The sequence below is a fragment of the Periophthalmus magnuspinnatus genome, chromosome 12 (assembly GCF_009829125.3).
Source record: "Periophthalmus magnuspinnatus isolate fPerMag1 chromosome 12, fPerMag1.2.pri, whole genome shotgun sequence".
Taxonomy (NCBI): domain Eukaryota; kingdom Metazoa; phylum Chordata; class Actinopteri; order Gobiiformes; family Gobiidae; genus Periophthalmus; species Periophthalmus magnuspinnatus.
Genome location: NC_047137.1, coordinates 19,351,727 through 19,366,775, shown reverse-complemented (window position 1 = coordinate 19,366,775; position 15,049 = coordinate 19,351,727). Strand labels below are relative to the sequence as shown.

The 15,049-nt window shown below is 50.3% G+C and overlaps 1 protein-coding gene across 1 annotated transcript in view; it reads right to left on the bottom strand.

The window, feature by feature from the left end:
- The window catches only part of apc (APC regulator of WNT signaling pathway), a 26,812-nt gene extending 11,849 nt beyond the window's left edge, over nucleotides 1-14,963 (bottom strand). The window contains exons 1-7 of the mRNA XM_033975954.2: nucleotides 14,762-14,963; nucleotides 7,371-7,517; nucleotides 5,536-5,620; nucleotides 3,873-4,257; nucleotides 3,118-3,226; nucleotides 1,321-1,434; nucleotides 810-872 (exon numbers count right to left, since the gene is read on the bottom strand). Coding sequence (XP_033831845.1) covers nucleotides 810-872; nucleotides 1,321-1,434; nucleotides 3,118-3,226; nucleotides 3,873-4,257; nucleotides 5,536-5,620; nucleotides 7,371-7,499 — 885 coding nt within the window. The 5' untranslated portion in view covers nucleotides 7,500-7,517; nucleotides 14,762-14,963. The remainder of the gene's footprint in view (nucleotides 1-809; nucleotides 873-1,320; nucleotides 1,435-3,117; nucleotides 3,227-3,872; nucleotides 4,258-5,535; nucleotides 5,621-7,370; nucleotides 7,518-14,761) is intronic.
- Between the last annotated feature and the right edge of the window lie 86 nt (nucleotides 14,964-15,049).

The following is a 15,049-nucleotide window of genomic DNA, read 5'->3' as shown; positions in this document are numbered from 1 at the left end:
AACAACTGGAGATTATTCTAGAAATGACACGAGCACGCTTCAGTCCAGGTGAGGGTCAGAGGTCATGTGCTGAATCTGCATCATGCTAGTCGTTAGCTTGTCTTGTCATGATTTGCTTGTTCTGCTTCATTTAAGTGAAATTAAGCTTTAAAGAATGTTTGATGAGGTTTATTTTGATAAAGACTCAGTTCAAATCCCGTCTGTGACATAAGCACATGAAATATTAACCTCAGTTCTATGGGAGCGTTGACACTTAGCCTGGTTTAGTCCCGGTCTAGTCCCGGTCTAGTCCCGGTCCAGTCCCGGTTTAGTCCCGGTTTAGTCCCGGTTTAGTCCCGGTTTAGCCCTAGTTTAGTCCCGGTTTAGTCCCGGTTTAGTCCAGGTTTAGTCCTGGTTTAGTCCCGGTTTAGTCCAGGTTTAGTCCAGGTTTAGTCCCGGTTTAGTCCTGGTTTAGTCCCGGTTTGGACCCGGTTTAGTCCTGGTTTAGTCCCGGTTTAGACCTGGTTTGGACCCGGTTTAGTCCTGGTTTGGACCCAGTTTAGTCCCGGTTTAGACCTGGTTTAGTCCTGGTTGCTGGTCTCACATTCACCTTCAGATAAACACATTTAAAGTTCGCACAAACAGACTGTTAGTTTGTCCTGTGTGTGTTGCCGTAGTGACGTGTTTAAGCAGAACCTTCTGAGCACGTGCAGATATAGTTTTGATGCAAACTGCAGATATAATTTTGATGCAAACTGGGCTCTGACAAACTGGGTAATGACCAGGATCAGATCCCTGAGTGTGGGTCAGGGGTCAGGGGTCAGAGATACCTGGTTCCTGGAGCCTAGTTTGAGGATGTCCTTCTCGATTTGTTGGATTCGAGAAACTCGAGCCTGAAATGGAAATAAGAGTCAAATTGAGGTGATGCCCCTCCTCCTCCTCCTCTGCTCCTGGAGGAGCACCACCTCTCTACTGCTCCTCCTCCTCCTCTGCTCCCCCTCCTCCAGAGAAACCTGAGCTCTTCTAACTCTACAACATCACTAACCCTACAGTAAAACCCTACAGTAAAACCCTACGGTAAAACTAAGAGGTAAGTAGACATGACCTGGACTCTCCTCCCCATATCTGCACAGCAGTAGGACAAACAGGACAAGAGTAGGACTAACAGTAGCATTGACAGTAGGACTAACAGTAGCATTAACAGTAGGACTAACAGTAGCATTGACAGTAGAACTAACAGTAGCACCAACAGTAGCATTAACAGTAGGACTAACAGTAGCACCAACAGTAGCATTAACAGTAGGACTAACAGTAGCATTGACAGTAGGCCTACAGTTTTACCTGTGCTCTCCTCTCCATCTCCTGACAGGAGCCCAGCTGTTCCTCCATGGCAGAGCGGATCTGACGAGCCTCAAACTCCAACTGTCTGCGACTCATGTCAGTCTGCAGAGTGAACTACAACACACACAAACACACACATGAACACACAAACACACACATGAACACACACACACACACATGAAAACACAAACACACACATGAACACACACACATGAACACACACATGAACACACAAACACACACATGAACACACAAACACACACATGAACACCCCAACACACACATGAACACACAAACACACACACATGAACACACAAACACACACATGAACACACACAAACACACACATGAACACACAAACACACACATGAACACACACAAACACACACATGAACACACAAACACACACATGAACACACACACACGAACACACAAACACACACATGAACACACACATGAACACACAAACACACACATGAACACACACACACGAACACACACATGAACACACACACACGAACACACACATGAACACACAAACACACACATGAACACCCCAACACACACATGAACACACAAACACACACATGAACACACACATGAACACACAAACACACACATGAACACACACATGAACACCCCAACACACACATGAACACACAAACACACACATGAACACCCCAACACACACATGAACACACAAACACACACATGAACACACACATGAACACACAAACACACACATGAACACACAAACACACACATGAACACACACATGAACACACAAACACACACATGAACACACACACACGAACACACACATGAACACACAAACACGAACACACATGAACACCCCAACACACACATGAACACACAAACACACACATGAACACACACACACGAACACACACATGAACACCCCAACACACACATGAACACACACACACGAACACACACATGAACACACAAACACACACATGAACACCCCAACACACACATGAACACACACACGCGAACACCCCAACACACACATGAACACACAAACACGAACACACAAACACACACACATGAACACACAAACACACACATGAACACACAAACACACACATGAACACACACATGAACACACAAACACACACATGAACACACACACACGAACATCCCAACACACACACATGAACACACAAACACCCCAACACACACATGAACACACACAAACACACACATGAACACACAAACACACACATGAACACACAAACACACACATGAACACACAAACACACACATGAACACACAAACACACACATGAACACACAAACACACACATGAACACACAAACACACACATGAACACACAAACACACACATGAACACACAAACACACACATGAAAACACAAACACACACATGAACACACAAACACACATAATCAACACACACACATAATCTGGTGGGGCCGGTGTGTGCCGGTGTGTGCCGGTGTGTGCCGGTGTGGGCCGGTGTGTGCCGGTGTGGGCCGGTGTGTGCCGGTGTGGGCCGGTGTGTGCCGGTGTGGGCCGGTGTGTGCCGGTGTGGGCGGCCGGTGTGGGCCGGTGTGGGCCGGTGTGGGCCGGTGTGGGCCGGTGTGTGCCGGTGTGTGCCGGTGTGGGCGGCCGGTGTGTGCCGGTGTGGGCGGCCGGTGTGGGCCGGTGTGGGCCGGTGTGGGCCGGTGTGTGCCGGTGTGTGCCGGTGTGTGCCGGTGTGTGCCGGTGTGGGCCGGTGTGGGCCGGCGTAGTTCATGTTGTGTAGGCTTATCTTACGTTCTCGGTGAGCGGGAGGCTGTCGATGCGTTTGGTCAGATTCTGGAGCTGAGCATAGTACCAGTCCTTCTCCTTCTCCTCCTTCTCCAGCTCAGCCAATAGGAGCGCCCTGAGGGAGATGGACAGAGACATCAGCCAATCAGAGAGCAGAGACAGAACAACCAATCAGAGAGGCATTAATAACAGACCAATCAGAGCACTTAAACAGACTCAGAGCCCCACAATGACGAGTTTACAGCAGAAATAACCCAAAAGCCCCGGGGTCTAAACATGGCCGCCCATTGAAGTCAATGGTACATGTCGTGAGTTTAGCCTTTAGCAGCTAGGTACATCCTGTCCATGGACCATGTCCATTTCAGCTTCCCCCATTGAGACTTTGAGCAGTAAGAGCGAGCAGCGAGCGAGCAGCGAGCGAGCAGCGAGCGAGCAGCGAGCGAGCGGAGTGGCCACGAAGGAGGAATAAAGAATAATATATAAATTACATATTATAAATGCTCATAATTGTGCTTCCAGGAACTTCTGAACCATGTTCTAAACCTGCGGGTCATTCATGACTCACGTGTTCGTTCATGTCATACCCTGTGACCACTCTAACCAATCAGAGCTTGAGCTTAGCTATCGCGGACATAGAGCGTAGCCGAAGCTGTCAAATACATAAAATAAACTTACCGATTATAGTCGTCTTTGTAAACAGCCTACAGCTTGTAGCACTTCTATAAACAGGCTTTAGTTCTTTAAGAGTCTGTGGTGTGTACCTCTCCTTCTCCAGTTCCTCCAGAGCTCTGTCGTGTCCCTCTCTGCCTGCGGGGGGCGCTCCTCTGTCGTGTCCCTCTCTGCCTGCGGGGGGCGCTCCTCTGTCGTGTCCCTCTCTGCCTGCGGGGGGCGCTACTCTGTCGTGTCCCTCTCTGCCTGCGGGGGGCGCTCCTCTGTCGTGTCCCTCTCTGCCCGCGGGGGGCCCTCCTCTGTCGTGTCCCTCTCTGCTTGTGGGGGTCGCTCCTCTGTCGTGTGGATCTCTGCCTGCGGGGGGCGCTCCTCTGCGGGCGGGTGGAGCTCCAGAGGACGAGGCTGAGGAGGATGACGACGAAGGGGGCACAGGAGGCCTGCTCCTGGGCTTAAAGCCTGCAGGGTCCAGGCTCATCTCTGGAACACACACGTCAGGGTTAAGGCCCTCTGCATTTGACACACCTTCAGCTTGTCTGGGTTAAACCTGAGCATTTGACCTATTATGTTTTGGGTTGATGGCAGAAACTGGGATTTCCACACTTGAAATCATTTTCCAGGACTTTTCCAGGACATTTTAATTATGCAAACCCCACGTCTACAAACACATAGACTGATAATGACTGATAATAACTCTGATAATGACACTGATAATGACTGATAATCTGATGACACTGATAATGACTCTGATAATGACTCTGATAATGACTGATAATGACTGATAATGACACTGATAATCTTTGATAATGACACTGATAATGATTGATAATCTCTGATAATGACACTGATAATCTCTGATAATGACACTGATAATGACACTGATAATGACACTGATAATGACTGATAATGACTGATAATGACACTGATAATCTCTGATAATGACACTGATAATGATTGATAATCTCTGATAATGACACTGATAATCTCTGATAATGACACTGATAATGACACTGATAATGACACTGATAATGACACTGATAATGACTCTGATAATGACACTGATAATGACACTGATAATGACTGATAATGGCTCTGATAATGACTCTGATAATGACACTGATAATGACTGATAATTACTAACAATGACTAGTAATAATAATGACTGACAGTGACTCTGATAGTCATTGTCAGAGTCATTATCAGTCATTATTAGTCATTGATTATGACTCTGATAATGAATGACAATGACTCGAATAATGACACATACTGAATAATTTTATTACCAAAGTTTATATTATATTTATTTTAAATATTCACTTTCATTTTGTAAACTTATACACATTTGATCTAAAGGTTTATGTGGTAGAGCTCAAGTTAGAACATGAATGGCTAAATAAAAGTCTTTAGTGTTGACTGCACATTCTAATAAACAACATGAAGCAGAACATGAAACAGAACACGAGACAGAACACGGAACAGAACACGAGACAGAACACGAGACAGAACACGGAACAGAACACGAGACAGAACACGAGACAGAACACGGGACAGAACACGGGACAGAACACGGGACAGAACACGGGACAGAAACGCGCCTGTGAAGCCCACAGAGTGACCTCTCCTTCGTTCTGTATTCTCTCCTCCTCCTCTGTCCTCCTCTCCTCACCTTTGAGTCTCTCAATGACTTCATGGGAGACCTTTCTCCTCCCTCTTTCTCCTCCCTCTTCCTCCTCTCCTCTTTCTCCTCTCCCCCCTCACCTTTGAGTCTCTCGATTAGTTCGTGGGAGCCTCCTCCGTCTCCCGTCTCCTCTTCTATCGTCCCCTGCAGCTGCTTCAACACTTCCTAAAATACACACACATTAAAAACATTAAAAACAGTGAGCAGTGCTTTTGTTAGACTTAAGACGGTTCAAGAGGAGACGAGGACACGAGACAAGGAGACAAGGAGAGAAGAGAGGAGACAAGGAGAGGATGTGATGAAACAAGGAGAGGATGAGATGAAACAAGGAGAGGATGAGATGAGGACAGATGAGACAAGGAGAGAGGAGGAGAGGAGCAGTTTTACAGTTTGTATCTGAGCCTCAACACGATCAGACGACTGCTCCAACAGAGACATGTCCACAACAACAGGAAACAGGAAACACAACCAGGAAGTGATGGACAGGAAGTGGGACAATAAGAGGCGGGCCTAAACCAGCGGGAACGGGCCAATGGGATTAAAGCCATAAAAGATCACTAAATAGATGGAAGATCAGAAATGATGACGAGGGTTTAGTGGAGGAGAGGGCGGACCAATCACGAGGCTGCGTTTGACGACAGGCACGTGATTGGACCAAAGCACACAGAGGTATTTATAGAAAAGGCCCAGAGACAGTCAGGTCACATGACCAAGGATCAAGGTCATGTGACAGAGAGGGATGGAAGAAGTGTCCACTCACATCAGAGGAGACGAGGAAGCAAGGAGATAAAGAGAGGAGACAAGAAGAGAGCAGATAAGAGGAGAGAAGATGAGGAGAGAGAGATGAGAAGAGAGGAGACAAAGAGCGAGGTGACGAGACAGAAGACAAGGAGAAAGGAGACGAAAACAGAGCAGATGAGGAGAGAGGAGACGAGGAGGTCACATCAGTGTAATGTTGTGTATAGAGAAACACTGTAGTGATGCCAGTGTCTCCTCTAGACTGAGGGGGGCGCCATAGTCTATTCTATTAATGAGAAACACTGCAGTATATTTAAAATGTGTTGACTGGGATTGTCCTGCTGTGGTCTAATGTTTCCTCATCACAAACTCACCTGGAGTTGTTATTTAGGTTCTTCTCTCAAACTGAAAACACTCTGTTCCACCTTGTGATGTCATCATGTGATGATACAGGAAGTGCTCCACTGTGTACTCCACACACCTTCATTCCTAGAATGATTTGAATCATTTCAGTCCTGGAAGTGCCAATCTCGACTGAACTAAAGGTAAAAGGAGCGGTTCACTTGAAAACTACTACTTGATGACATCACAAGTTGGAACAGAGCATTTTGAGCTTTGGAGATGTAACAGACTAATAATAAAGTGACTCAAACATGTGAATGAAACAAAACACAACTCCAGGTCTGTTTTAGAGGAGGAAACAGCATTAGAACATGGAGTCGTGCCCCAGGTGTGCTCCAGGTGTGCCCCAGGTGTGTTACAGGTGTACTCCAGGTGTACCCCAGGTGTGCTCCAGGTGTGCCCCAGGTGTGCTCCAGGTGTGCCCCAGGTGTGCTCCAGGTGTGCTCCAGGTGTGCTCCAGGTGTGCCCCAGGTGTGCTCCAGGTGTGCTCCAGGTGTGCCCCAGGTGTGCTCCAGGTGTGCTCCAGGTGTGCCCCAGGTGTGCTCCAGGTGTGCTCCAGGTGTGCCCCAGGTGTGCTCCAGGTGTGCTCCAGGTGTGCTCCAGGTGTGCCCCAGGTGTGCTCCAGGTGTGCTCCAGGTGTACTCCAGGTGTGCTCCAGGTGTGCCCCAGGTGTGCCCCAGGTGTGCCCCAGGTGTGCCCCAGGTGTGCCCCAGGTGTGCCACAGGTGTGCTACAGGTGTGCCCCAGGTGTGCTTCAGATGCACAGGTGGTGTTACCTTCATGTTGGAGGCCTCAGACTCCAGCTTGCTCAGGTGGGTGGAGTTGTCATGTAGCTCCTGTCTCAGGGTGGAGTTCTCCATCTTCAGCACCTCCACCTGCCTCAGCAGCTGGTCATAGGACGCCATGACACCTGCTCCTCAGACCTGCAAGAGAGAGAGCCGAGAGTGAGCCGGGGGTGAGCCGACAGTGAGCCGAGAGTGAGCCGGGGGGTGAGCCGAGAGTGAGCCGAGAGTGAGCCGAGAGTCAGGACTCAGGGCTAAAGGATTACGACCAGGACCAGACCAGAACCACAAACGGACTAAAGCAAAGACTAACCCAGGACTAGACCAGAACATTCACTAATGTCTTGTAAATCAAAAACTAAGGGCTAAAACTAGAACTGGGTCAGGATTAAACCAGGACTAGACCAGGACTAGACCAGGACTAGACCAGGACTAGACCAGGACTAGACCAGGACTAGACCAGGACTAGACCAGGACTAGACCAGGACTAGACCAGGACTAAAGTGAATGTAGGACAGTGTCTGCTCCAGTTTATCAGGCGTATTGATCGTGACTTCAGGCCATCGGCCAATCAGAGCAGAGACACACGACCTTAAACAGTATTAACCCTCTACACGACCCTGGGGTTTTTATTTCACTATTGTGTCTGTAAATCAAGATCTGAACATTAATAACAGACACATCAGGTCCTTCTGTCCCCGAGGTCGCTCCTGTTACCGTTAGCAACAGGTTTGATTGACAGTGTTAAGTTGTGATGCCACTTCCAGGTCCAACTTATTTCTAGCTGTGTTTTTTTTTCTTTTTTGCCAAAATGTCGACCTTGGACCCGGAAGTGACATCACACTAAGCATCTCTATTCATATTCTGAGGATGACATCATACGCTGATGTCATCCACACTCTCTGAGGTGTGACGCTAACTGTAGGCACTGCTCTGTCTGAAGCTCTTACTCAAACAAGAGCACAGAGAGACAGGACGGGCCAATCAGAGCGCAGAGAGACAGGACGGGCCAATCAGAGCGCAGAGAGACAGGACGGGCCAATCAGAGCGCAGAGAGACAGGACGGGCCTATCAGAGCGCAGAGAGACAGGACGGGCCTATCAGAGCGCAGAGAGACAGGACGGGCCTATCAGAGCGCAGAGAGACAGGACGGGCCTATCAGAGCGCAGAGAGACAGGACGGGCCAATCAGAGCGCAGAGAGACAGGACGGGCCAATCAGAGCAGAGAGAGAGACAGGACGGGCCAATCAGAGCACAGAGAGACAGGACGGGCCAATCAGAGCACAGAGAGACAGGACGGGCCTATCAGAGCGCAGAGAGACAGGACCAGCCAATCAGAGCGCAGAGAGACAGGACGGGCCAATCAGAGCGCAGAGAGACAGGACAGGGCTATCAGAGCACAGAGAGACAGGACCAGCCAATCAGAGCGCAGAGAGACAGGACGGGCCTATCAGAGCACAGAGAGACAGGACCGGCCAATCAGAGCGCAGAGAGACAGGACGGGCCTATCAGAGCACAGAGAGACAGGACCGGCCAATCAGAGCGCAGAGAGACAGGACGGGCCTATCAGAGCACAGAGAGACAGGACGGGCCTATCAGAGCAGAGAGAGACAGGACGGGCCTATCAGAGCACAGAGAGACAGGACGGGCCTATCAGAGCAGAGAGAGACAGGACCAGCCAATCAGAGCACAGAGAGACAGGACGGGCCAATCAGAGCGCAGAGAGAGACAGGACCGGCCAATCAGAGCGCAGAGAGAGACAGGACAGGGCTATCAGAGCACAGAGAGACAGGACCAGCCAATCAGAGCGCAGAGAGACAGGACGGGCCTATCAGAGCACAGAGAGACAGGACCGGCCAATCAGAGCGCAGAGAGACAGGACGGGCCTATCAGAGCACAGAGAGACAGGACCGGCCAATCAGAGCGCAGAGAGACAGGACGGGCCTATCAGAGCACAGAGAGACAGGACGGGCCTATCAGAGCAGAGAGAGACAGGACGGGCCTATCAGAGCAGAGAGAGACAGGACGGGCCTATCAGAGCACAGAGAGACAGGACGGGCCTATCAGAGCAGAGAGAGACAGGACCAGCCAATCAGAGCACAGAGAGACAGGACGGGCCAATCAGAGCGCAGAGAGAGACAGGACCGGCCAATCAGAGCGCAGAGAGAGACAGGACCGGCCAATCAGAGCGCAGAGAGAGACAGGACCGGCCTATCAGAGCATAGAGAGACAGGACCGGCCAATCAGAGCGCACAGAGAGACAGGACCAGCCAATCAGAGCGCAGAGAGACAGAACCGGCCAATCAGAGAGCAGAGAGACAGTACTGGCCAATCAGAGCGCAGAGAGACAGGACCAGCCAATCAGAGCGCAGAGAGACAGGACCAGCCAATCAGAGCGCAGAGAGACAGGACCAGCCAATCAGAGCGCAGAGAGACAGGACCAGCCAATCAGAGCGCAGAGAGACTGGACGGGCCAATCAGAGCACAGAGAGACAGGACCGGCCAATCAGAGCGCAGAGAGACAGGACCGGCCAATCAGAGCGCAGAGAGACAGGACCGGCCAATCAGAGCGCAGAGAGACAGGACCGGCAAATCAGAGCGCAGAGAGACAGGACCGGCAAATCAGAGCGCAGAGAGACAAGTCCTGCGAATAGTCCAGGCCTGATTCAATACTCTCAGGAATCAAAGTATTTACAGTAAACTAAGTAAGTAAGCCAAACAGACCTAAACCAGGATCAGACCAGGACTAAACCAGGACTGAGGCAGGACTAAATCAGGACTAAGGTCAGACTGGTTTCAAATGTGTTATGGGAGAGTCCGTAGTGATGAACCAGTCTGTGGTTTGTATTCAAAATCACAAAACACTGAGACACAAAAGACCAGACCAGGATTAGACCAGGACTAGTCCAGGACCAGACCAGGATTAGACCAGGACTAGTCCAGGACCAGACCAGGATTAGACCAGGACTAGTCCAGGACCAGACCAGGATTAGACCAGGACTAGTCCAGGACTAGTCCAGGACCAGACCAGGACTAGTCCAGGACCAGTCCAGGACCAGACCGGGACCAGACCAGGACCAGACCGGGACCAGACCAGGACCAGACCAGGACCAGACCAGGATTAGACCGGGACTAGACCGGGACCAGACCGGGACCAGACCGGGACCAGACCGGGACCAGACCGGGACCAGACCGGGACCAGACCGGGACCAGACTGGGACCAGACAAGGACCAGACAAGGACTAAACCAGTACCAGACCAGGACCAGACCAGGACCAGACCAGGACCAGACCAGGACCAGACCAGGACCAGACCAGGACCAGACCAGGACTATACCAGGACCAGACCAGGACCAAACCAGGACCAGACCGGGACCAGACAAGGACTAAACCAGTACCAGACCAGTACCAGACCGGGACCAGACCGGGACCAGACCGGGACCAGATCGGGACCAGATCAGGACCAGACCAGACCAGGACCAAACCAGGACCAGACCAGGACCAGACCAGGACCAGACCAGCTCAGAGTGAGTCCCTTCACTAAAGCCTCTCTCCTGCTGCTGCATCAGTGCTCTGCGGCGGCCATTTTCTACATCCTCCCAGCATCCTCTCCCTCCTCCTCCTCTCCTCCGCTCATCCTGCCTGTCATCCTCCTCTTCTTCTCCCCTCTCTCCTCCTCTCTTTGTCTCCTCACATTTCCGCTCCATCCCTCCATCCTTCCTTTGCCTCCTCGTTTCCTGTCCTTTTGTGATCGCTGCCTCTCTTCATCTGTCACAGCGGCACACACAAAAGCAGCCCAGAGTCACTGTGGCCCAGATAATGCCCCCGCCCTGATGCCCTGCCGCCGTGCGCCTGCCCCTGCCCGCCCCTGCCACTCCTGTCGCTCCTCTCCGCGCGTTAGAGGGCATTAGGGGCAGTTTTAGGGGCAGATTTGGTATAAAAGAGTGTAAAATGGCAGCACTCACCCCATCGCTGTGTGTCTGTGTGAGACGAGAGCGGTGTGCAGAGCAGCAGAGGAGGAGTCATGTGACCTGCAGCAGCCAATCACAGCACACCCAGGGGGAGGGGCTGCTCTCAGCCCAAAACTGCCTCACAATACAAGACCTAAACCAGGTCTAAACCAGGTCTGAACCAGGTCTGAACCAGGTCTGAACCAGGTCTGAACCAGGACTAAACCAGGACTAAACCAGGACTAAACCAGGTCTAAAGCAGGTCTAAAGCAGGTCTAAAGCAGGACTAAACCAGGACTAAACCAGGACTAAACCAGGACTAAAGCAGGACTAAAGCAGGACTAAAGCAGGACTAAAGCAGGACTAAAGCAGGACTAAACCAGGTCTAAACCAGGTCTAAACCAGGTCTAAACCAGGTCTAAACCAGGTCTAAACTAGGTCTAAACCAGGACTAAACCAGGACTAAACCAGGACTAAACGAGGACTGAACTAGGTCTGAACTAGGTCTGAACCAGGACTAAACAAGGACTAAACTAGGTCTAACTCAGGACTAAACTGGCACTAAAACAGGACTGAACAGAAACAGAACTAAACTTGTTTTTTTATGCGGTTTTACTTAAAACAGGATCAGATAAAGATTAACCAGAGATACTGGATCAGACTCATCCAAGGATTAAACCTGGATTAAGACTGGGACCAGACTGAGACTAGACCAAGACCAGAGACCAGAGACCAGAGACCAGAGACCAGAGACCAGAGACCAGAGACCAGAGACCAGAGACCAGAGACCAGACCAGAGACCAGAGACCAGAGACCAAAGACCAGAGACCAGAGACCAGAGACCAGACACCAGACACCAGACCCCAGACCAGACCCCAGACCAGACCAGACACCAGACCAAAGTCCAGAGTGAAACCTTCAAACTGTTCTCATCGTAGACGTACAGGAGAGAGGTTGGGGGTTTATCTTAACTTTGCACAGAATAATAAATGAGATTAAAATGACTTTAAGGTCCTGACACTCAGAGAACACGTGAGAATGAAACAACCAGACTCAGGCCTGGTACTCAAGTAAAAGTACACATGCACGAGCAAAAAGATATACTCAAGTAAAAGTATCATATATAATAGACTTAAGTAAAGGTATTAAAGTACCTGTATAAAAATGTACTTAAAGAGTAAAAAACAAAAGTATTTCTCACAGATTTTGAGTCAAGTTCAACAGAAACAATTGAATCGAGCATTTTTTGAAGTTTTTATTTGTATAGTTTTGTTTTGTTCAAATTCTGAACGTGTTAAAATAAACCCTCAGCAGCTCTCACACAAGAAAAATACTTTTACTTTTCAGTCCTGTTCAAAAATGTAGTGGAGTAGAAAGTACAGATACTGCTCTCAAATGTACTCAAGTAAAAGGAAAAAGTACACAATGTTAAACGTACTTACATACAACCCAGAACATACAGAACATACAACCCAGAACATACAGAACATACAACCCAGAACATACAGAACATACAATACAGAACATACAGAACACAGAGTGCATCTTCCAGGCGGTGATGTTTTCCACAGAGGGATTTCAGTCACATTCCGTCACCATCTTTCACAGAGCACTCAGATCCCTCTCTCCTCAGAAGTTTACATTTCTCTCTCATTCTGCACAAATCTTTTTTCACTCCTCTTTTTCCTCGTGAGCGGACATGTTTGTTTTGATACGGACGGACCAGACGTGTCCCTGACTGGCCAATCCACCTGTCAATCACACCCCCCTGAACTCCCTGACCAGACACACATCTTCATAAAGTATTAATACTCTGCAAATGATGTCATCAACATTCTGTCAGAGTGCGATGCTAACTGTAGGCACTGCTCTGTCTGAAGCTCTGTTAGACTTTAATCTGAGCTTTATTTTTACACAATCTGATCGGTGCAGCGTCTGCAGTGATGCGGTCGCTGTATCGGTCCATTGTGGTAAAGAAGGAGCTGAGCCCAAAGGCGAAGCTCTCGATTTACCTCAATCTAAGTTCCTACCCTCACCTATGGTCATGAGCTCTGGGTAATGACCGAAAGGACAAGATCACGGATACAAGCGGCTGAAATGGGCTTCCTCCGCAGAGTGGCCGGGCGCACCCTTAGGGATAGGGTGAGGAGCTCGGTCACACGGGAGGAGCTCGGAGTAGAGCCGCTGCTCCTACACGTTGAGAGGAACCAGCTGAGGTGGCTCGGGCATCTGCTCAGGATGCCTCCTGGACGCCTCCCTAGGGAGGTGTTCTGGGCATGTCCCACCGGGAGGAGGCCCCGGGGAAGACCCAGGACACGCTGGAGGGACTATGTCTCTCTGGCCTGGGAACGCCTTGGGGTCCCACCGGAGGAGCTGGAGGACGTGTCCGGGGTGAGGGAAGTCTGGGAGTCCCTGCTTAGACTGATGCCCCCGCGACCCGGCCCCGGATAAGAGGAAGAAAATGGATGGATGGACCATAAAGAACTGACTTTAACTACAACAGGTGATTTGTGCTGTTAAACAAGTCCCTCTCAAGTGACATTACAGTCACAAGCTAGCATTAGCCAACAGTTTTTCTGAACCGAGACTAAACCAGGACTCCACAGACTTCCACACACATCCACAGACCTCCTCGTACCTCCTCAGACCTCCACAGACTGCCACAGAACTCCACAGACCTCCACAGACCTCCTCAGACCTCCGCAGACCTCCACACAGCCCCCACCTCCACAGACCTCGACAAATATCCACAGACCGCCACACACCCCCAATGACCTCCACTGACCTCCACAGACATCCACAGACCTCCTCAGACCTCCTCAGACTGCCACAGAACTTCACAGACCTCCACAGACCTCCTCAGACCTCCTCGCACCTCCACAGACCCCCACAGACCCCCACAGACCTCCACAGACCTCCACAGACCTCCAGAGACCTCCACAGACTCCCACAGACCTCCACACACCCCCATTGACCTCCAGAGACCTCCACAGACTCCCACAGACCTCCACAGACTTCCAAAGAACTCCACTGACCTCCACAAACATCCACAGACCTCCTCGCACCTCCACAGACCTCCACAGACCCCCACAGACCCCCACAGACCTCCACAGACTCCCAAAGACCTCCACACACCCCCATTGACCTCCAGAGACCTCCACAGACTCCCACAGACCCCCACAGACCTCCACAGGAGCCCTCTGGGGCGTGTGTCTACGCGGAGTTTGCAGCAGTTTGGGACTTTAGCACAACAATGCTAACAGCTAATGCTCAATAATAATAATAACAATAATAATAACAATGATATGTATTATTATAATTCTTATTGAGGTGTGTGAGCCGCGAGCCTCTGGCTCAGAGTCAAACCAAACAGGACCAAAACAGTGCGTTAGCCCGGAGCTAGCGGCTAACGGCTAAATGCTACAGGCGGACGTACCTTTGTGTGTGTCCGCTGTAAGTCGCTCTTCAGACGGTCACAGAGCCGTCACATCCCCGGGACAGTCCGGAGCTCAGCGGCGAGAAAAGAGGCGCCGCTTCATCTCAAAATCCAACAAAACAAGTTTAATAAAGTCACAAAGTTTAAGCACAGGCCTCAGACACAGCAGTACACACAACAGTACACACAACAGTACACACAGCAGAACACACAGCAGACACGGCCGCCATCTTGGGACGGGAGCGGAAGTGAAGCGCGGGCACGTGTGCGCGCGACACCCAGGGCTCA